This window comes from Megalops cyprinoides, chromosome 15 (assembly GCF_013368585.1).
Source record: "Megalops cyprinoides isolate fMegCyp1 chromosome 15, fMegCyp1.pri, whole genome shotgun sequence".
Classification (NCBI taxonomy): Eukaryota; Metazoa; Chordata; class Actinopteri; order Elopiformes; family Megalopidae; genus Megalops; species Megalops cyprinoides.
Genome location: NC_050597.1, coordinates 4474543 through 4498745, shown reverse-complemented (window position 1 = coordinate 4498745; position 24203 = coordinate 4474543). Strand labels below are relative to the sequence as shown.

The window sequence follows — 24203 nt, the reverse complement described above, 5'->3', positions numbered from 1 at the left end:
AGGGGCTCTTCTGAAGTGTTTGTGGTGCCATAACTCATCTCGAGGCAACCAAAGACTCACCCAAACTCTAGGATGCATCTTTCATTAGTGGAGTGTGTATGTGTTAGTGGAGCTTGCATCACAAAGGAGATCATTAATGTTACCGGTTGTTGCTCATGAGAGACTGGGATGTGATTGTTACTTGATATCAAACAGTAAAAAAAAAGACAAGTTGCTTTCTTTGTGCCAGCAGAAAAACTCTGATTTGGAAAGAATTAGTGGTAATAATTTCAAGAGCACTGCACACTTTTCATGACTCTGGGATATGCACATGTCTGCCTGAAACCAAGTGGAGATGGTGAGATTAGCCAGGCAATCATAGGCAGAACAGGACACAGTAACTGTGGCATAAAGTCAAGAGCTCTGTCCTTTTGTATTTTCCTTGTTATTTTTGAAAAAATAAAAACTGCAATGCCAATAAACATCTCCATGGGGAAATCATCAAGCATACTGTGTGACAACAGGATTAAAAACATATTGGTCAATGGTCATTGGTATATAATTCATGTTACATAATACAGTTAGAATTAGAACTTCATTTTGAAAACATACTTGTACAACAAATATAATCATACTTGTACGGATAATTCGAATCAAATATATGTTGAACTTTGTGTCTTGTTGGGGTGATCTGTGGAGATTTTTTTACAAGTGGCACTACATCAAAATTTTATTGAGGCATTAACTGTATTATGAATGTCTCAAACATTATACACGAATAAACTAGACAACACACAGCAGAGAGCATGTAGAAAAATACATTTATTTGAAACAGTTTCAAAATGAGTTTCTTTACAGTAGAAATATTGAAATAAACATGGAACCCAAGAACAATTATGATGAAGCATGCATCTAGATTTTTAAATGATTTGAAAATTTTGTGCAGGAACAGTATTACAATTGTTCGCCATTGCTGTAGAAATATAGTGTTAAAATGTATTCTGAGCTAGTAATATTTAAGGTTAGTAATATTTTGGGCCATTTTTAAGTTTGAATTGTATTTATTAATGTGAAATATTGCAAAGGTAATGTCCAGAGTACAAATGTATGAGTCAACTAAAAAAAAAAGTATAGAAAATGATAATTTCCTTGTATAAATAATGTTTCCAGCAGATAGGTACAATAAAAAACAGGGGTCGAACAACCAAAACAACATCATATGTTTAACAGTTTAATATTGATCTGCCAACTCAAAAGAGCCGATATACAATTCAAATAATGTTGAATTTATGAGCAAATACAAAATGACTATATACAGAATTTGCTTATCTACAATGTATCCTCAATAGCACAGATTCAGCCCCCCAATGAAAAACAGTTATGGTTTGAAAGGACATGTTCTTTTTAACAAATATTTACGTCTTAAGAAATATGATCAACTCTACTCCCTCATACTTACACAAATGTCAAAAGTTAAGAGAATGCTTATTTACAGAGCAATAAAGTTATCCAGTAATGACAATCATTATCCCTTCGTAGACCAAAGATCTGATTTTATATAGTCTGGTAGTAATAATAACATATGACACCTTGCAAATAGATTACTGTAAGATCATAGAAATTGTTTAAGAAAATAGATTTGGCAGTGTGGTATAAAGTTCACTTCCACGGACTGAAAATGCTCCACATCATTTAGTGGGCTTGTTGCGTTTAAGCTTTATAAACTCATGATTCCAGCTTGTATTGCAAAATAAATATTTTTGATTATTACAGTAGAAATGCAACGAACAAAACACAAACCTGTGAGTAAACTGCCTGTCTTGCCAAATTTTAATCTAATAAAATAACACCAAAAATATCCTTGATGATTATCTAATAACCAGGCCTGTGTGTTATATATGTACTGTATATTTCAAAATCTTAATGTTTGTCACTGTAATTATCACTTTATATGCAGACATAAAATGCAGTCTGATTTTCTTCTTTTCTTCTTGAAAAAGTACCACATTGGACCAGAAAGGCTTTTAATGGGAAGCTACTTCAGATTTGACTGTCTTGGTGGAGAGTCTCACCATTGGCTGGAAGAAATACCGTCTGTACATACATAGAAAGGCATGACTGTATGCTTGGAATGATCACTCAGAAAAGCAAAGCACTTCCAGCGAAGCACATCAGGTCATAGACATATGGCTAAAAGCTTCTCAAGAAGACGGAACAAGTCCTCTGCAAAGTTACCATGGAGCTATCCTTTGGTATCCATCTCTAAAAACATTATTTTTAAAATGATTCATGTAAAACCTGGGAAAAAAACAGTCACAATCCACGTTTGGCCATGTATGCTTTCTCAAGCCTTTCTAATGACGATTTATTTATATTAAAAAAAACACCCTAGTTAAGTAGTATTAGACAGAACCCCATAAATCTTGTAAAAGACACTCATGCGATCTGTATAAATGAGGTCCATTAAAAAAAAAAAGAAAAAAGAAAAAAGTGGACTTTTAATTTTGTACAAAGGAAAATAAAAGACCCCTCAGAGGTGCAACACGTTGCTGTGTGTTTTGTTTGATTGGTTTTACACACTCGTGCAGTTTGGAATTGGCCTTGTGCTCTCCACTCCACGAACTTTCCCAAAACCTCCTGCTGAAATGAAATGCACAAAAACAGAATTACAGGGGATTGCTTCAGTCTCTGAGCACCTTTATGCGAGAGTCAATTTCTTGAATATCGTTTTGCCAGTGGGCAACAAACTGTGCCAATTCCCCACCCTCCATCCCCCAAATGCATCAAGGAGCAGGCCAAACAACTTGTTATAACAAGTTTATCCTTGTTTGCAAGAACAATTTTCCCTTTTTTCTCTTCTCCTTTGTACTACTGCTGACTAATACCATGATGGGAAAATACCGTCCAGCGTACTATGAGACAGCTGTTATACAGGGTATGTCTGGCAATGAATGAACAATTGGACAGGTGGTGCTACCTGCCTCCCATATGCCCTCAGTGTAAATATCTGTATTGAACAATACATTATCATGTTATCAATAAATATTTATAACCATGTGCTCAGTACAGTGCATTTAAACTTACCTTTAATCCTTGCCTCCAACTCCTTTTCCATTGCTTCCTTGGGAGCTGAGAACTCACCAAGCGGCATTTTAGGAATGCTCTCATTTTTGCTGACAGAGCCAATCATTTCTTGCTCTTTTTCATGGTTAACCTCTGCATAAAAGTTGATCCATGGGATTTTTCTAAAAATAAAGAGACATTTGGTACATAGCTTCAACATTGTGTCACGCCAATGGTGTATTATCTTACTGTATAAGTAATACATACTAATATAACTAACTTATAAGTCACTCTTGTCTGCTAAACAGCTAAAATGTTAACATACCTTTTGAACTTGTAAATTAAGAAAACTGCTAAACCCAGAACCACGACAGAGAGAAGCATCAGCATGGCGGAGCTGCTGTGTCTTGTGCTGGAGTCAACAAGGGGAGCTGTGGAGGAAGGGAGAGGTGTTTCAACACTAAATCCCCACAGAGAGGAGTTAAATACGGCACTACACAATGCAAACAGAAGTAATAAATCGTTAGACATGCTAACTGTTCATTTTAGGTCCAGCAATTCACAGCACTAGAGGATTCTCTTTTATTGATTAATTACTGATAAGCTCAGTTTTATACTTAATTAATCAAGACTCATTAATCAAGTCCCATAACCATGGTTTATTAGTGTGACCAAAATGATGACCTTTGACCCCCACTTGTGTCCACCCCTCAGACCTTACCAAACAAAGCCTAACTTTTGGCAGTATTGAATGTTGTTATTGGGGGCTTGATTAATTATAAACTACAGGGAAAGCTGAGACAGATACAACTAAAACAATACCAGTTCTTGTACCCATTTCTTCCCCTATCCATAAATTGTTATATTATATGGTGCTATAACTTGGATGACTGCAATGCTTGAAGGCTGGGCCTTATGCCTTGGGGTCTACAGGACCAAAGGCCATCAGTGGGCAGAGCTGTGCTGTCAAAAAAAACAGGATGCATGGACACTGGTCTGTACTCTAAGGCTCCTGATAATCTACTGCTGCTGACCTGGGTCAGAAGGATATTTCACATAAAGGGACAGGGATAGCTGTAACAAGGTGAAACTGAGGCATATGGAGTTAGTTATCTCACAGCTGCTGGACCTCAGTCCCACTATGAAATTGACTGAGGAGGGACACCTACAACATGGTTTCTAAATCCATAAATTGGAGAATTTTTTTGTGGCCAAGCTCAGAAGAATAGTGACATATTGCTACTGGACAATTCCCCTCCATGCCCTCACTGTTATGGTGAATCATGGATGCCCATCACACAACTAATTATTCTGAGTGCTGTTTTTATTGCTGTCCGCAGTTTGTAGTTTATTATTTGAAAGGAAATTATCTGATTGATTTTGCATCGATTATCACATACTGTCAAAAAATACCAAAAGGCTTAAGATGTATTGAGTCATATGTAATAAAAAGACAGTTCTTTTTTTTTCCTTGGTATTGCAGAGCAATTCACATACGCAAAATTGTCAGAAATTGACCTAAGTCATTTTTTTCCTCTAATTTATGAAAAATAGCATTTGATCAAGAGTTCCGCTACTTTCTGTTTAAGGGTTTTCTGTGTTTGCTCAGTTTCATCTTACAATATCAAACTTCCGTCCACTGGAGTTCTGTGTATGGTAAAGCTAATGCTCTCTGTGCTCATTTCCCAGTTACTAGAGATGTCCCTTTCTCTGGCCTCATGTACTCCATTCCGCTCATACCTTCAAGCGGTGGTTTCAGTAAGAGCTCATGAAGTGTTGTCTGTCAAAATGATTACGAACGCTTATCAACATGGAGGACATACAAGGACTGTCAAACTGTCTGAGATCACGAGAAGGTGGCTTCAGCAAAGGTGAACTGACAGGAGACATTTCCTCAAACTCTGCAAGGGCGGGTGAAATGGGGCCAACAGAGGTTTAAGGTATTGCCTGTTTTTTTTTTTTTTTTTTTTTTTTTTGGAACTGTGATTTCATTTCTGTTATATGCTAATCACTTTTCTTTTAGGGAGACGAAGTTGCTATTTTTCAGACCTACAAAACTCAGCTAGAAGAGCAAGGAATCTGAGGGGGCTGAGGTATGATGAAAACAATTGTCATTTCTTGTCTAAACCCAGAGTTCACTTTCTGCAAACTGAAAAGAATACATGGGCTGCTTTTGTGCGGTAGATTAATAATATTCATTGTTGTAATAAGTAAAATGAGCGTTTTCACATTCAAGAATGTTTTATTCATCTGTTGCTTCGTCCTTCTTAAGCTCATGTTTTGCTTTTTGACTCTATGTATACAACACTTCTCCTGTTGTCTTTGTTTCCTTTTTAGGCAGAATAAAAAGGTTTTTCAAAGTCAGGCTCCAGGTTCTCGCCAGAACAAACAGAGCATAGTGAATCTGTTCCACTGAATTGTTTGCGATAACCCCAAGTGTAAAGAGTGTGACTCCACATTTGATTTGGCTGCAAAGTGAAGCCTTTTCTTTAAATGACCAGATAACCATCTGTGCTCATATTATGGGTGTGTAAATGGAACCCTCAGTGCATTTCTTCAGATCTTAATTTGCATACAGCACACACACATGCACTAACAGATGGTGATGCTGACTGCCCTGCACACCTTTTCAACTGAATTGATTGGTTATTTCTCAGTCTTATTGTTGTCTCAGGGACAACATGTCATAATCTTAAAGAAACTGTCTACAGTACTCAAGTCAACCTTTCCTGCATTTGCCATGGGACTGCAGTCACTCCTGCCGACCCTTGCTCTTTGCACTTTGGAGTTGTTTTGGAACACTGGAAAATACAAATCTTATGTATCAAACCCCAGCTGTGACATTCCTCTTCCACCCTCTATTGTATCATTGAAAAAGAAAAAAGCAAAAAGTAAGCACTAGAAAATACATGAAATACTCCATTTTCTGTTGAATATGTGCTAAAATTATGACTTTATTAAAATACCAAATGAGACAATACAAACATTTTCACATTTCAGTACCTAATTTACACATTATAGTTGTTAAGATCGGCTCTTTCCAGATGGGATATGCACATATGTCTCCCTGCTGGAAGCGTTGTGTACACATCAATTTATGAAAGTGCCTTTTCCCTCATGCCAAATATTATTCTTCTTGAATGTTAAAAATGGAGTCAGACATGGAAGTAGCCCAATTACTCTGGAACACTTACAGTCTGAAAGCTTAAATAAAATGCCAATCTTTCTCTTGTGATTTACATCTTTATGAAATTTTTACTCACTCATGTTAAAGAAATGTCACAAGAGTGGCAAATCCCATGGGCTTATATGCTCCCTGGCATCATGGTGTCTTGCTAATTCAGATCTGAGAATGATATAACCAAGAATGATATAAATAAAATAAAAGAAACAGGCCTGCATTTAAACTGTGTGGCTTTCTGTATTTCTCGGGGATGGTGTTTGATTAAAAAAAAAAAACAGATCAAACACAACAAATGAAACAGCCAGGTAAACGGTCACGTGAGCAGTTTACTTAGGGTTCAATTCAGACTTAGCATTACTGAGTGTTTTTATGGACACCTCTCTTACATGTTTGTCAGTTTTGACTTAACTTGTAATAAAAATTTGCTTGTGAAAAAATGTAAATTACCACATATCCCTGTCTGGAGCCTTGGAGCAGTATGTGTTTTTCACAGAGTTATTGGTCCTCATTTAAAGATGCAGCCACCAGACACTATTTCACAGTGCTATTTCACTGTGAAAACTGTGCAGATACTTCTGACACAATAAAGCACTTCTGGAACCGAGATGAGCACTTCCAATACTTTTGTATAAAATGGTGCAAGTTGAAAAACATCAGTATCAAATATTGTTATTTGAAGGAAAAACACCACAGTGTACTGAGTTTTTCCTCACATTATTTAAAGTTAAACTCTCATTTCAAATGAAAGCATTAAAGCACATCGTGTTGCAATAAAATAATTTCCCTTTGTATTTACTAGCTAGGTTGTTTATTGTTTTCAGAGGAACGCTGAGATCTTACCATTGATTCATTTCAGGGATATAAGAGCACCTAGTATGGGACACTTGAGATTTGTTATTACAGAGAATCATATGACAGGGGACATTATTTGCAGGTACATGTGCTCAAGTATGTATGAGTAATGACCATGTTAGCAGTAGGGATTTTATCACACAAGTTGAGTTCATTATCAAATATTAGAGTGTATCTCTCTCTATGATGTATTTCCTCTGCCTTCTGTGCCTCCACGATTCAGACCTAAGAGAGAATATTATGAATGTAAGAGGTATACACCTCTTGTAAAATGAGAATATACATTATAGAAGAAAGCAAACATTTGCAGTTTTGCTGACAGTTCTATCATTTGTGAAACAGAATCTCTTGTTTTCTATGTTTCTTTTCACTCATCTAGTTACCAACAGTGCTGTTACACATGATCACCACTGTGGCGCACAACTTATCTGACCTTTCTCATAAGAACTGCAGAGAGAAAACAGACCATCACACCCACACATTGGGTAAGGGTCCATGGACTACAAGACTGAGTAAAAATACTAACGGCACATGTTGTAGAGGGCAAAGTAATGTGCATTCATAGCAAGTACCAGTCCACAGTGACATAGCCAGAAAAAGGCAAAGGACTATCATGCTGACATTTATTATAGTGATGCCAGCCAAATACACATTAATCTCTTTATTTTATGTGAGGCTAAGAGGATGTCGAGGAAAATATATTAGTGAAATAATGCCTTAACAAAATTATTTCGTGTCTGAATGCCAGAATAAGAGATTATCTTGACATTGAATTAGGCAATTCAATTAATATCAGAAACATAATGTTACAGCGAGCATATGGTGAAGGTTCAGAAATTGTACCCAACGTATTCAAGACACGAGGACAGATTCAGTATACCACAATACACTTTGTCTTGTATTGTGAGTGCCTAGTTTTCACAAGCGCTACACAATTCCAACATTTTGTTTGTGGTTGTCAATGACCACCTTGTTCATCATGGTGTGTGATTCCAAAAAAATGCATCAATAACATTTTTCGTTACATGTATAACTTATAGTAACACACATTGTGGTCAGAGTAGCTCTCAACCACCATTTTACACCTTATCCCAAAGCTCAAGAATAGAGTCAAATGTTGCCTCAAACCAAAAAAAGGGGGATTATTAAGGTTATAGCCAAAACATGGACATTGATCATTTCATGTTCATATAGTTGTACTGCATCAAAACATGGTGAACAATTGCAATACTAAATATATTATCTACAATGTTATTATTTGATTCAAGTCTGATTCCAGTCTCCCTGAATCAGTCAGTTTTTTAAATTCAGAACTCACTGATTCAGAATCAATTGTTTGAATGAACACCCAAAGCACTCCTTATGAAGCTCATTGCATTTGGTTACAAACTAGTAACACCATGTTCATGTGTTAATAAGACCTTCATGAAGGTCTTATTGTCACATTTTAAATCTTAATAAGTGTTTTGTGAATACAATCACACATTGTTCTCAATCTGATTTTGTTTCAGAGCGCATCACCAGTGTCCCTTGAACTCAGAGTGAAATAAACCACTACTTAAAAGCCCAATGATTTCATAGTGGTTATGACTTACCATACCAGTGCATTTGTGCCCTATTACCTATTTAATCTATCCTCATTTCAGGCACAGTTATTGCAGATAACCCTCATCATGTTTTAGAACCCTACAGATGAAAGGGTTCAGTTAAGGACATTTGGGATTTAATTACGCTCTTTAAAGATACAGAATATTCATAACAGCAAGCACGGTAGCTATTCAAATATATCTGCCTTACCCAAGGTTAACTGTGTGATGTAAACAATCACTCGAGCCCCAGGTTTCAGCTCAAACTCTACCAGGTTCTGACTCAGCGCGTTGACCAGTATCTCTGAGATCTGTTAGACAAAGGAGCTTTAGTGTGTGACAACATAAGTCATAGAAATTCCCTATCAAAACTAGTCTTGAGCCAGAAGTTTCTATAATGGTGCATTAAAACACAAGTAGCAGATTTACCTAAATTTAAATTATATACTTTTTCACATTAAGCATTCACACGTGTGAAAATCTAATATAAAGTCAATAAGAACTGTGATTTCAGAATGAATCTGATGTTGGAGTTAGTGCTATATGACAATTTAACACAAAGTGCTGCACTCACAAGTTTCATAAAAAAAATTCTGAACTTTTAACTACTCATTTATTAGAATATATAGCATGCATTTTGTAACATACTGTAACCTTCAGCTTCATTTATGAATTCTAAAGGTCAGTTGTAATGCAACAAGACTTGATGATAAGTCAAACGGTAGCTACCCCCACATCCCACTGACCCACCCAAAAGCATTTCACTCACGTGATGAACACATAACTCAACTGCTAATAGATCTATCGGTTGTCAAATTCTACCTCACTGATTTGAATATTTCTGTTAAAAATACAAAAGTTAAGAACTTGCTGCTTACGTGCAGCAGATCCTCCTCCCCTTTTTTCCTGTCTTCTGATTGGTTCTTCTGTGGGAGCAGGAAGAGCTCCGCAGCTGTTGGTATCCCAGGAAACACTGCCACCAGAAGCTGCTCCTCGGGAACTTCACACACCTGTAAAGAAACATTTCTGAGTTTATGATTTATGTATAAATATGTAAATATATTTGATGTTGACTAATATTTCCTGTCTGTATTAATGTGTGTGTACGGGGCCAGGGCCCTGCTCAATATTGTCAAAAACTACTACAGAAGGCATTTTATTGGAATATTGTCAAGTAGACCTGCATACCGTAGTTTAGTCGAAGCTTTACCTGTAATTAAATCAAGTTTACAAAATGAAATTCATATTAAAGGAAAGCTTACATTATCAGCTTTCCTACAATATGAAGAGAGCTTTCCACTTTCTCTCTGCTGTTATTTCCTGTGTGTTAAATTTTACTAATCCTGTATGCAGATGTTGTGTGGAAGGGCAGTGCTGAGGATTGCACAGCTGAAAATCATTAGCTACATTGTGTTGATAGTGTATCTTCAATTAGCAGAGGAGATCACATTATTTTGTTGCATTGAGTTCATTAGAGCCGAATTAATCTTGCTGCCTGACTTGATATTTAAAAGGCACCATTTAATTTAAATGAATGATGCATTTCAGTTTGCAGTTGCAAGCGTAAGTCACTGTACCATAGCAGGGGATAACACTGTTAAACAAACAAAATACACAGTAATACAAACGTAATGGCAGACAATTAATTTAAGGATCATTTGAAGTCAAGGAATCATGTTGTTCAGTAAAGGGAATGCGGGAGGCAAGGGGAATCAAAGCGTTTCCACTAATACTGGGCAGAAGGATAAAAAAATAATAAAGATAAAAATACCATGAAAGTGAAGGTTACAAAGATGTTCATGCATATGTTCTCATAACATGACCTCCCAAGGCAGCTTTTATAGGCAACTGTTTTGCAGAAAACCCACAGGACAGAAAATTACAGAAATTTTCTAGAAGTCACAGCATGATTCAAAGGGCAAGGCTACAGTGGGTCCTGTGGTTCCACAAGTAATGAGTTATTCCCCACATCATCTCACACAGCCTTCAGCTCCCAACATTATGGACTGAAAACTGAATTTATCAAGGGGCCTGGTCATGGTTATGATGTTTGTATTATTACTGCGTGAACCCAAATGGTTAGACCTTGATTTGGGTTAGGAGGGAATGGCCTACTGTGTCATATACACACACCCACACACACACATGAAAATGTAAGACAAAGGTTGTCTCCTCCTTTGGTGAGAGCACTTTAGAAAATAATATCCTTTATTTATCTTACAAACAGGGGCTTGAAACTAGACTCTTCTGTATAGCTTGCCAAGAGTGGCTGTCAATTACTATGGTGACATACAGTAGCTATGATTAGGGTTGCATTTCTATTTTCTGTAAATTTGCTCTGGATTACAGCATTGGCTAAATCACCAAAATGTAAGGATATCAAGACATTTTAAATGTCAACCATGCTGATTTTTATTTCATTTGCCATCTACAGTGACTTGCTGTGACCATGCTGGGATGACAAAAAGCAAGGCATGGCCTGAATTTGAGTTTCAATGTTGAATGTGCTGGTAATTTCCAGTCACTGTGATGCCGGTCTATGACGTCTGTAACAACCATGTGGGTACAGTAAGGATGCACAGCCAAAAAAGGATCTGCTGTATCAGAAAACTGGCATATAACAGCCATCATACAGAGCTGAAGGTTTTCTCTTATAAACATAGTGCCATGGAAAGGTATGTTAATAGAATTGTGTGTCACCTTGTTGCATAATGTTTCTATATCTGCATAGTCTGACCTGAGGTTTTGAAAATTAAAACAATGCTACTGTGAAAGCCAATACCTGACATCCTGTAGTTGCAACCAAAAGAGTACACAGACTTCGATGTTGGGGGGGAAAAACATTTCTTTCCATAATATGTGAAGTAATTTTATTATCTGATCATAAAGACCACCTGCATTTTCTGAAAACATTTGGAGACAGGATACTGAACACTACATTTAGAATATATGAGCCATTCTCCTAAAGCTAATTATTAACACCATTAAAATGTAGTTATGCATTCAAATATCAGCCACAAATCTGTTTCACCCCAGGAGGGGCTATTATATACTGTATATACAATTACTGAACTTAGAAATCTTGCCCTTCACTGCAAAAATTCATCAACTTTTACTCTCTAATTAAAAGTCTCTGTTTGTCAGATATTATATTATATCTGCAATGCCTGATGGGAGACAGTGCTACAAGCTCAAGTTCAAAAAATACTTGCAAGGTTATTGAACATTAGATTAAAAAAATGATATCCCTCTAATGAATGAAGGCAGTTCCTAAAACAGCATGCTTGTTAGAACAGATGAAATAAACCGCACAACAAGAAAAAATCACATATTTAATCAAGCATTCCTGAATTGCTCTTTATGAATAATCAAGCTGTTTTATTTATGAGAGATGCACACTCTCGAATCTTTATTTGCCTGGCAGATGCCTTCATCCAAGGTAACACACACAGTTCATATTTTACATATTAGCCATTTTGTACAGCAGGATATTTTATTAAAGCAATTCAGGTAGGTACATTGACAGGTGTCAACCTGGGAATTGAGCCTGATTGCCTGGATACATGCCCAGTTCCTTGAGACACCAGGCCACACAGACACCATGTTTTAATACTCCCAGAAAATAATAATTAAAACTCAAAATTAGAATAAAGCCTGGGTCTCCATGAATTTCCAGAGGATTCCACGCTTGCTTGTAATAGGGCAGCTATTGCTTGTAAACAGAGCTACACCTACTGGTAGAAGGGTTGCACTTGCTTGTAACAGAACATCTGTCACTGGTAGCAGGGCTGCACTTGCTTGCAAACAGAGCCATGCTAGCTTGGATCAGGGCTCCACTTGCTTGTAGCAGAAGTACACTTACTTGCAGCAGAGCCTTCTTGATCACATCTGCAACATCCTGTCTCCATTCAGGGATGTCGGGGTTGTTGTCATCCAAATTCGGAGAAAAGGATAATAGCAGCGATTTGAAGAATTCTGTGAACAGATGGGCAAGGGTAGTCTATTAATTCAACCTCACAATCATTTTCAAGAGCCGCTTCAAGTGCTGTAGACTCCAGTCTTTTACTTTACTGCAGTAATTTAGCGTGAATTACCTACATGCATCTTTGTCATTTGATTGGAAAAACTGGGGTCAGAAATATTTCCTATTTTGTAATCTGGCCTCTGAAACTACTTGGAACTATATGTTCGAACTAAACATATTTGACAGAAGCAAATTGACATATGTCCAGACATGCACATGTGCACAGCTGTGTGCACACACACACACACACACACACACACACACACACACACACACACACACACACACACACACACACACACATATACACACACATATACACACACACACACACACACACACACATATATACACACACACACACACACACACACACACACACACACACACACACAAACCAAACACAATATAAGCATGGCCCAGTTGTCAAGACAGCACAAAGTCAGGCCATTTTCTATAACATCAACAATAACTTGGGGGGAAAACATAACTAAAATTACTATTATAAAATGGTATTTATGATTACTATTCACCTTGGATGGCTATCTTCTTTGTATCTTGTAGTATGCCATTCCCAGAAGACACCTGAACGGTAACAACGTTCATTCCCTCTTTAAGGAAAGTGTACGGAATGCTTCCCTCCAAGGTTATTATGGGCTGGTTTTAGAAAAAAAGAAAATAAGAACCCTGCTGAAAACAGTTGGGCCAAAATGCATCCACATGAAAATTTAAAACGAGGTATAAAAAAACCGTCAAATACCTAAGAGTGCATTAATGTAATATCCTACAGGACACGAGAGACTGGTGTGACATTGAGGGGGGAAATTACCTCGGTGCTGTTCCCAAACCACCAGAAAAAGGCCGCTGTTCTGGAGTGGCTGGGCCAGACGACAGCGGTGAGGTTCACCTCCTTGTTTTTTATGGCAACAAACGGAGCTGAAAGATGGACACGCTCCACAGGACCTGAACCACAAAACATTCATTCAGACACGAGGCAACAAAGCATGCAGAATGCCACATTGCTGATAATCCTTTTTCAAATGCCATTAGCGTAGTTTTACAGCTTGCTCTGTGTATCATATGAATGTCATTAGCATCTGATTTTCTGCTTTGTTTCAGATATTCAGATGTAATGCTCAAAATGTTAATCGAGTATAGCACCTATTCTGGAAGGGGTCTTTTTCATTGACTTTGGTGATCGTTGAACTAGAAGGGCTGTGTTTGTGGAGGAAAAAAAAAATAACCCTTACAGTTAAGTGGAAGTAAAATTCAAGGACAGCTATAGACTGAGTCCAGGCTTACTTTCCGATATACTGACAAACAAAAAAACCTGAGCTGAGTCTGAAGATGGACAAGGACGGCTGATGATGTCCTGAAACGGACACCATGCTCCTGATGCATTGTCATAAATCAGAGCCACTTTTTGGTTTTATATGAAAGCATAGTTGCTCAATAATGTTCCTCAGTGGTTCTAGTGACATTAATTTGCCCCTGAGCTCTTGGTTTGTGTGTTTGTGTAGCTGGGAGGCATTTTGTTTTATTGCCTGCCCCTGCGGTAGATACTGTACAGGAATTCATCCTGCAAAGCCCCCTAAAAGCTTATATGTGTAGCTTTGCATCATGCATACCAAATCCATAGGCTGTTTTAGTCCACATCTCCATAGCAACGACTTGCAAGACCATGAAAATGTTGCCAAATATAGGCTACAACTTGAGGAATTTAAGGGGTGTTATTTATGTGTGCTTTAATTACCATCACAGGACAAAACATTTTGCCTAGCTAAATCAGTGCACAACTGTTTAGCTGAAAGGATTTAATATTCATTTAATATATGTCAAACTATAATAGATAAATAACATTTTGTTCAACTTGACATATTCCATTAACTGTCTGGCAGTACACACTTAACTTTTTCATAATATTTCATATTACTTGCAACAGTCCTCCCATTTAAAACACACATGTGTCTCAGCTTGTTACTTTCCTATGCATATTCAGGGTCAAACAGGTGATTCCCATTATTTAAACTAACATATGTTCTCATGATCATTGCAAATATCCATTACTGCTACAATGTTTCAGCTTTCTGGATATATTTAAATATTGAGTTTACGTACATGTAATGTGTAAGTACAAGGTAGCAGTGTCAAAGCCCAGGCTGTTCACAGCATGCGCGGTCACTCGGAATATCCCAGCAGATTTGTAAACATGGGTGATTCCATCAACTGCCCAGCTCAGGTTGGAGTATGAAACAGCAGTGCCGTCCCCAAAATCCAGCTGGATATTGGTTCTCATCGAGTCACCCTGCAAACAGTGAGAGAAGCCATGCGGTTCATAATCGACAAATTTCTGATAATGTTCTTTGAAAGATTCTGGAATTGACACATGACATTACAGGAAGATGGTGAAGGCTCTCTGCCAGTTTTCACATTTGCAACCACCAGATGGGTGGATCATTCACAATGTTACTGAACCCAGAGTTCTGTGCAGACAAAACCAGAACTGGCTCTGGCTCATGCCATACATTGGGGATAGATTAAAATATGTTTTCCATATATTTTACACCCACTGAAATGTGGAATTTTGGCATGAGTCCACATCACCTTGATTTCTGCTGATGTCAATCATTCCAGCATAGGTACATCAGGTATGCCAGAATCTTTCCTGTACATTCTCTAAATGGAAATATTCCAGCTTGTTTATTGGCTAATTCATACCTAACCACCAGCACTGAGCCCCAAGCTGTGCATGGAGTGTATATTTCCGAGATGTCTAATGTCCGCTATCTCTTAAACAAAGAAGATTTGAGTGATGAGTCTGAGATGGTGTTTTGGAGGAGTTTTATAATGTCTTATGACACAGTACACCTATGTGAAAATACACAGACCCATGATATACTGCACACCCCATATCAGTCTACCTCAGTCTAAGTTTATTTTTCTGTATTTCCTGAATTCAGTAATATATGATGGTTTATGCACTGTTTATAACAATGTTATACACTTATGTGGGCTCCTTCACAGAAAGTACCACCGATGCTTTCATCATTAAGAACAGGGTGACAGAGCATAGCATAGCACTTAGTGTTCTTGCATTGAGAACTTGCAGAGCAAGTTTATACACTGGCATAATACTTAAGATGCACCACAGTACTAACTACAGCTGTATTGAGATTGATGTGACATAAGGAATGTGGGAAAAGAAAGATATTAAGTCCATACAGATGGATGAGAGTGGTGTGGATGGTGTTGAAGTTGATGGAGGACTGATGAAAATGTACTGCCATACAAGGGCAAAAGGGAGTGACTGGACTTTTTGTGAAAACTGACTTATCACTTGAAATGGCCTCTGTGGTATCTGATCTATGTTGTATATGACTTTCCTGACCCAAATTCACCCCCTTATCAAAAAAAGAGTCGCTTTAGCAGTATGTACAAAAACACAACTGAGAACCAAGGCAAATAAACTTTGGAGTCATTTTTTCGTGCTTTTGTTGTTGTGGTTATTGCCCTTTGCCTTTGCAGCGCTGCGCAGTCATTGCCGGTTAAGCACTCTTCACTCTAAGAGAGCGCCCGATAATGAATGCATGCATGCAGGAGATTGGGTGGCCTCTCTGGGGCAGAGCCTGGCACTTGGAAGGCTTAAAACTCGCAGAGATGCTGGTGGCTATGGCGGCCCATGCTTCAAAACCCCTGCTAATCTGAACCAGGCTCGCAAATCCCCCCCCCCCCTCCCCCAATTCTCGCTCCAGCATGCTGAACCGCAGCTCAGTGGGGATGTTCATTTGTGTCACGGCTTTGACCAAGCAGGAACCGGGAGGCTTCAAAGCAAACCCAAGAATTCCCTCCCAGCCCGGCGTTTCCTGTCGAGTGCTGTGGAGAACATGTGTAATTGCCACGGGTGGCTTTGAGACGTGTCATGTTATTCCACCCTTGGAATTAAAACGCGAAACCAAAAAAAAAAAGTGCCAAAGGCAACTCTCTTTCTTTTTGCGCGGGAATGCCAAAGGAATGACTACTGATTCAAAATGTAAAGCTTTTAAGCTTTACCACAGATGTGATTCAGCTCTCATTTCGGGGTCTTCCTTTGCTTTTGTCAGACTTCAAGGAATACTTGATTTACATATTATACGAGATGCCTCTTGCTTACCGCAACTATGCTTGCAGTATCATCTTCTATGTGCATGTCTCTGTGTGCATCTCAGGTTTTCAAAATAAAATGAAATCCACTTTAATTAAATTTTTTTATATATACATGTTTCACTGTTCAGCGTACCCCAAAACAGAGGGACAAAACAGAGGGAGATAATAACAGAGATAATAACAATTTAAAAAAATTTTCATGGTTAGGTTGAGGCTACAAAATTAACAGATTAACAAAAGAAGAGAGAGGATGATTCACTTCAATCAGCTGCTGCAGAATTAAACAAAATAAAAAAATCTAAGTCAAATGAACCACGGAAATTAGTCAGTTCAAATAAATGGGGCATGTTTGGGCATTGTGTGTTTCCTGAGCATAAAAGGCTTCCAAGTTATTGACTTTGTGAGTGACTTTGGGCCACCCTGTCTATTGCCACCCTGTCTATTGGGCCGCCTTGTAGATTCAGGATTTTTTCAAAGGATAAATGAATTAGAAATTGGTGTGTATGTATGTGTGTATATATAATATATATATATATATATATATATATATATATATATAATATAATATAATATTTTATTGGAATACCACAAAAACTTGTAATTTTTTTCCTCCAGAGTTACAGGTGACACCTAATTCCACTAGATTGGTATAATTGCATTGATTCCCTGTCCCATTGTAAATCAATCTTTAAACACTGCAAAACCTTTAGAATGTTTCTATAGCCTCTGTTCACACAAAAGCTGATGTAAAAGCGTTAAACACTTTTCAAGGGTAAACCCCTCATTGGGCCAAGGAAACTCTGTGTGACAGTAGAGAGAAAGCATCCAGTTACTAAACCAAAATCACTAAAAGTCATTAATATTTTGTGAATACAATATATATAAACTAAATAATACATGTCACATGCAATTGTCTGCCCTAGGCTTCTTTTTGACATCACTTCCTTTGTAAAATGTACAAATAAGGAAAAGAACCGCCTGGAAAGACTTCCCTCTCCTAAACCACCGGGAGGAGGGTGGGTCAGATTTCATGAATATAAATGAACGCTCAATGCCTCTGGAAGGCTTCCAAACGCAGAGCGCTGTTGTTACCGTGGGGGAATCTTCATCCCCTTCCTTTTGCCATCTCTTTCATGTGGGAGAATCCTCCTCTTAATGAAAGAAATGGGCCTCCTTTCTCCGAGTCATCAGGCAGTAATGTAACGGCCGCGCCACAGAGAGGGCTCGGGAGGAGAGCGTTTACTCCTCTCCGCGTTCAAAGACCGGCCTTCTGGGTGTCATATTAATATCAGTGGAACGGGTTCCTCTGTCTTTAACGAGACTAGCACAAAGGCGTCTGGGGGCAGCCCGCCCCCACCTCTGCATCAGCCCATTTCAAACGACAGGTTAGAAAGCGCTGAGCGGCTAACAGATCTGACAGATGTCATACACATACATAACACTCACCACAAGGTGTCAAGGTGTCATGGGGTATTACATTACAGTTCAATCCAGTATCTTGGCACAAATGTAGCTGTGATACAAGTAAGCTCCAAAAAAGTTGCTGCCTCAGAGTGACTGGTGTTATTAAAAACAACAATCGGAGCAATGCTGATAATTTCAAAACCTTACCGTGGCAAGCCTGAATGGTATTGTCATAGTTATTGCAGCTTGATAAACAGCTAGCTATCTCGCTTTTTTAAAAGGAGACACCGAGACAGTGGACAACAAAAATCAGTCACAGCATGGCAGAGGGTCATTAATAAAATGCTGACAGCAGAACTTATGTATTACAGTTTTGATGAGGTTATTGTTATGTTTAAGGTCACACAAGGTTTCTCTGGAAAAAAAGGATGGGGTATCTCAGAAAGCATATCGCATACCTCAGAGAAGTGTGCATTTGAATGTAAACTATCATAAGCCAACTTTGTAAGGACCATTTTGTCAATTATATCCAAGGACCATTTTGTCAATTATGTCCAAACGCTTTCCAAGGATTCAATTTGGGAACACATATTGACATTTTAAAAAAAAGAACTTTGCACTTAACTACAAATGTATTCCAAACTGCAAATGGACTGAATCTCCGGCCATTCACATCAAATTAATACTAGCTGGCCTTGAGGAAGCAGAGATCCTTCCCAAATTGCAAGGGTCCCCAAGAACCCTTGCAATTTGAGGGCCACAGACTTTCCTTTTAAATCATCAATACCACTTGTCAATAAGTGCCACTCCAGAAGATACTTTCACTAAAACGTTTTCTTTTGACTGACTCATACCTTCAGCACAGCCAAAATGGTGACGATCTGACCAATCATTTTACAGATGTTACCCATTCATATTCATGGATGCTCAATTATGCATGCATGTCATACACTACTGCCCCAACTACACATATTCTATTAAACTGTTTCAAACTGTTTGTTGTCTGACAGTGGTATCAGCTCAACAGCTGTGCTGCTGATGATAACAGGCATGACTTGACTATTGTTCCACAATAATAAATTCAAAATACACATCACATATGGGAGTTATATCACGGAAAATTATGGAAGGCAAGGGAAGTGTGCGTACTCACGTCTTCAAGATGCACAAGGAATGTGACATTGCTGGCCAGCGAAGCCGTCAGCTTTCCGTCACTCGTGACCAGCTGTAGGCCACGGGGAGCCCGATGGGGGCAGCTCTGCTTCCTGGGTGTGTACATGTCCTTCACTCCCTTAGTGCAGTTATTGGACACTATTTTCCGGTATCTGTCAGAGAGACAATCAACCCGCCGAGGAGAGAAGGAATAAATGAACCGTATTTACCATTCTGACTCGATTTCAGATCATACTTTTTTGACAGTTTTATAAGGCTGAAATTGGACGATCTCTAGATTATTCGATTTCACACACATTCATTGCGGCTAACTTTATTTAACTTGGATTTTATTTTTCTTAAAAGATTGCATCTGGTTTATGACAGTACCAGAGGGGAAAATATGACAGAAGATGCTGTAAAGAACCATTAGGAGACTGTTAAAGGGAAGATGATCAGTAGCCACCATTTGCAAAAGGAGAGTAGAACTATGAGGAACAGAGTGGATTGGGGTCTCAGAAATATGCATGAAGAAAAGAAGAAAAAGAGAGAAAAGGGAAATGCAATATTCGGCTCTGAACACAACTGAAGATTGTTCTCCCGTCTGAAGTAAAGGAGGAGGTGAGGAGTCGGGTGAATTTGGGAGGAAGAAACCTGCCCCGGATTTACCTCTGAGCAATGGCAGTCAGCCAGAGAACTTACCTTTAATCTTTAAACTTCTATTCATGTTCTGTTTTTTTTTTTCTCAAAATTAAGAGGCTGCTGCTCTAAATAATTTAAATAAATCACCCATCAGCAGCTAATTCCTTTTTACTTAATTGTGCATCACTGTAAGTACCTTAGAGCTCTTCAAAATTAAATACATACACGTATGACATAGAGACTTGGTCACATTCAATAATTTTGATTTGACATAACTGGTTTTCAAACTTCAATCTAATCTTCAGTATGACTAAAGGGATTAATCTGAAACGCACAGGGGTAATGGCATCACAGCACAAAGGAATCAGCTGCTAAAGGATGATCCTTATTTAAGACTGCATACTTGTTTATTGTGGAAAAGAGCAAAAACAGATTGTGGGAAATTATGAGATATAAGTAACTGATGTGTCAACCATGCTGGTAGCTCATCTTCCACCATTGCACCTAAGTTGATTTATTAAGATGGTGCAGAACATTCATATCTTGCCTACGGCATCTTTTTTAGGGCCGTAACCTTACATTGAGTGAATGTGGTGCGTTAAAGGGCTTCCTCAGCTCCGCACATTATTTGAGAAGCGCTGAAAAGTGCTGTGCAATCTGTCAGGCGACACTCCGAAATGCTGCAGGCCTTAAATCGCTGCGATACTAACCCCGTGCTGTTGAGGTAGCTCTGGCCGTGGCTGCAGCTGTGTGCCACAACGCTGGGGTTAAACCAAAAAGCAGGAAAGCAGTCTCCATTCCGTCTCCGTTCGTACCCGTAGTCGCTACCAAAGGAAAAGAGCGAAAATCGCTGAAAACAGACAACGTGCATTTTTATCACTAAGAAACGTTGCCTAAGCTATTAGGCCTTATTGAGGGTTGGTTTGTCAGTCTCATCCATACGCAGTGTCATTGAGACATTTAAAATTGAATGAGCAAATATACTATCATGAATTTGACAAGACTATGCTCCGCTGTTTAGATGGGAAAATACATCCAGGCTCCTTTACTGTCTGTAAAAACAGCTGAGAGGTTAACGCCAAGAGAAATGGCCACAACAGTGATTAACAGTGCAGGTCTAAGGATTATTTTTGGCCTATAGTACAATCTACTATTCTCAAAAAGCCATATGAAAATGATTTACTGTGAGTAATTTCTAAATGAGGCATGTCACAATATGGTGTGTGTATAGAACCAGCAAAATTAACTATCACAGTAATCGGGATCTGACAGATTCTGTAATTCCTACCACCATTAATTGGGATCAAATCTGTGCGCATGCCAAACAATCACTTTTCTGCAGCCTAAAGATTAATGAAATATGTTTTTACTCTGCATAATTCACGCAAACATACCATTGTCATAGTGCACACCAAGGTGAACTCTGACAACCTGTGTTTCTGGTAAAACTCAGAGAACAGATGGCACAGATGTACTATATGCACTTAGTTAAGCATTCAATTACCATTCAAAATCATAGTTTTTGCAGATACAGGGCTCAGCCGAAAGGATTCTGGAATAGTCCTTTCCCAGCATGCACCTGTTCCCTGGTCGACGTTTCATGTAAACCTGTTTCACTCCCATTACACAAGGTTCACCCTGTTAAACCACAGGAAATGTGGAAGACACTGTTATAAGAACATTAATACATACAGTGAAAAAATAATCTGACAACTAAAGGCACAATATAAAGATATAACTAATTCTTCAGAAGTCTTAATGTATACCTAAATCCAATGCATAACATTGCAAATATGCAAGAAAACACTGTCAGATTAATTTTCTTATGTAAGCATTATATAAGCATTGTATCATGCATTTCACATTTCACAGTGTCACATTTTTGTTAGGTAAATTTCATGTTTTGCTCTGCAGACAACTCACATCGGCTCACATCATATCAAAACATCCTCTTGTTTTATGCAGTTTTATGGTTGCCCATATGCACCTGTATTAAACAAAAGCTCACTGCACTTGCTTCACATCCATGAAAAATGATATTTAAGTCTAATGTTTTCAGTTGAAAACAAAATCCTTAAATATAATTATGCATATATCAATATTTAACTCATTCCATTTTTACCTGATTGTGCAAGTGCCATGTCTGATAGTCTCCTTCAGTGCATCTCCTGGTAAAGATGGACTTGTACTCTATTTTTATGAGTTGCCATTCAGATCGATGACTGAAATGCCCAAACAACCTTTAAAAATGCAAGTTAAATGAAAACTTTATCACATTTTCTGATGAAACCTTGCAGATTACATCAAACAAAATCTTTTAATAAAGCTTTTGACTGTTGTATTTTAAAAAAAGCTTAAAACAGCTTAAAAGTTTATTGTTGTCTCATATTACACAGGTTTTTCTCTGAAAAACCACTTGCATAAAGAACCCAACTTTCATCACTACTGTTTCTAATTCAGGTAATGGTTCAGTTCGTATGTGCATTAGCTGTTGTCCAACCCAGTGTCTAGGCAAATATGTAGCTATCAATGGCCAGAACCCAGAATTTGTTATACTGGTGGAAAAAAGTATTTCTGTTATGCCACGCCTTTGTTTATTGTGCACATTGTCAGCAACATGTTCAATCTGCCTGTGATCCATTAATGACCTAGCTACATCATGGGATTAAAAACTGTTTATTTGATAATGGAAAAAAAGCAACTCTGAGAACCTTAGCATGAATTGAGCTAACTATACAGCTAACCTCATAGCAGAGGTTTCAGTAGAAAATCAATGCTGTTACGTAACTGCAACAATACTGTTTACCCAAAGTAATGTACAGAAACAAAATCATACAAGCTTATCTTGCCTTACCCTGACAGCTCTGCAGAATTAAGTGGCAAATCTCCTGTTGTGATCAATGGGGATACAGGAGTAAGGAAAAAGAAGGGTGGCATGCCAGTGGGCGAGAAAAAGGAGGTGTGATATGTACCTCCCTACATCAATATAACAAATTCTGTGTTCTGGATATTTGTATCATGGTAATGTTGTTGCCTGGAGACAGTGTTGCATCATCAATCGATTCTCAGCTCCCCGATATACGTTTAATAAGCGTGCCGTTCGATATATGCACCAGGGCCCACTCAAAGCTTTAAAATTATTCTCAAACCCTCGAGAAAGTAATGTCAAAGCAAATTGGCCACAGGAGGGATTTTGGCCACTGCTTTTGCTCACGTGATGATGTGGTTTTCTGTCCCGGGCTCCACGAGAACTCCGTCCACGAACAGAGGAACCAGAGAGAAGCTGTGCCTTTCCCAGTGTTTCCCCTCATCAAAACTGATCCTGCAGGCAACACAACATAGTGCATTCTCACCTGGCTCACAAGGCAGTGTTTGTGATAGTCGTCCCGCGTTAGGTACCTCTGTTTTCCCGTGCATGAAGGCGGTACTACAATGAAAACTGTATCACAGGTGCACTGAAGCTTGAACCTAAATTGGAGGCTCCAATTCACTCTGATCAATATTTCAGACGTGAAGTACTGAAAGGAAACCCTCTTCTGCACTGTCACAGAGCACAGGTCATGCATAAGTCAAATGCATAGAGATAGTGTATTTCTAAAAGTTAAAAAAATCTAGTAAAGGGAAAGGAAAAAAAAATGCAGTGAGGCTTCAAGTGAGAAATGGAGAAACTATTCATGTTCTAACCACTCTATAACAGAGCAAATAAAACCATATTTTTAAAACATTCATCACAGACTCATGCTCGTATCGATCCTGACAGCTTATCAACAGCACGTCAGAAGTGTGTACACTCAACTACCTTGCTGTGACACGGTTGGAATAACACGGCTGCTACAATGCACAGGCTCCCATGACACTTGCAAACTGTACTTGCCTTCATCTGACTAAAAGTGCTAGCAAGGCTGCCAGTCCACCAGCTTTGACGAGCATTGGAAAAATGGACTGGAAACTTTTGACACCCATGTTAGCTGGGGGGGGAAAGGCAATCGTCGTCTTTTTGATGTGCATTCAGCCTGACCTCTATACTAGTCCTTGAACTGTTCCGATTCAAAAGACCCGCAATGCATAAGAAGGCTATAATGTAGCCTCTCTTTAGACACGGTATGGTTTATACAGAAGCATGTACAGAAGGATTTTAAATGTCCATAGGTCATTAGTGCATTAATGCTTGAGG

General features: G+C 38.4%; 1 protein-coding gene across 1 annotated transcript in view; it reads right to left on the bottom strand.

Annotated features, from left to right (window-relative positions):
- Nucleotides 1-2521: 2521 nt before the first annotated feature.
- Nucleotides 2522-24203, bottom strand: part of LOC118789779 (VPS10 domain-containing receptor SorCS3-like) — a 116801-nt gene continuing 95119 nt past the window's right edge. Inside the window, exons 14-27 of the mRNA XM_036546385.1 lie at nucleotides 23244-23351; nucleotides 22152-22269; nucleotides 21534-21667; nucleotides 20740-20853; nucleotides 19389-19560; nucleotides 14807-14993; nucleotides 13518-13651; nucleotides 13222-13345; nucleotides 12527-12639; nucleotides 9543-9674; nucleotides 8876-8975; nucleotides 3368-3473; nucleotides 3064-3224; nucleotides 2522-2619 (exon numbers count right to left, since the gene is read on the bottom strand). Coding sequence (XP_036402278.1) covers nucleotides 2552-2619; nucleotides 3064-3224; nucleotides 3368-3473; nucleotides 8876-8975; nucleotides 9543-9674; nucleotides 12527-12639; nucleotides 13222-13345; nucleotides 13518-13651; nucleotides 14807-14993; nucleotides 19389-19560; nucleotides 20740-20853; nucleotides 21534-21667; nucleotides 22152-22269; nucleotides 23244-23351 — 1771 coding nt within the window. The 3' untranslated portion in view covers nucleotides 2522-2551. The remainder of the gene's footprint in view (nucleotides 2620-3063; nucleotides 3225-3367; nucleotides 3474-8875; nucleotides 8976-9542; nucleotides 9675-12526; nucleotides 12640-13221; nucleotides 13346-13517; nucleotides 13652-14806; nucleotides 14994-19388; nucleotides 19561-20739; nucleotides 20854-21533; nucleotides 21668-22151; nucleotides 22270-23243; nucleotides 23352-24203) is intronic.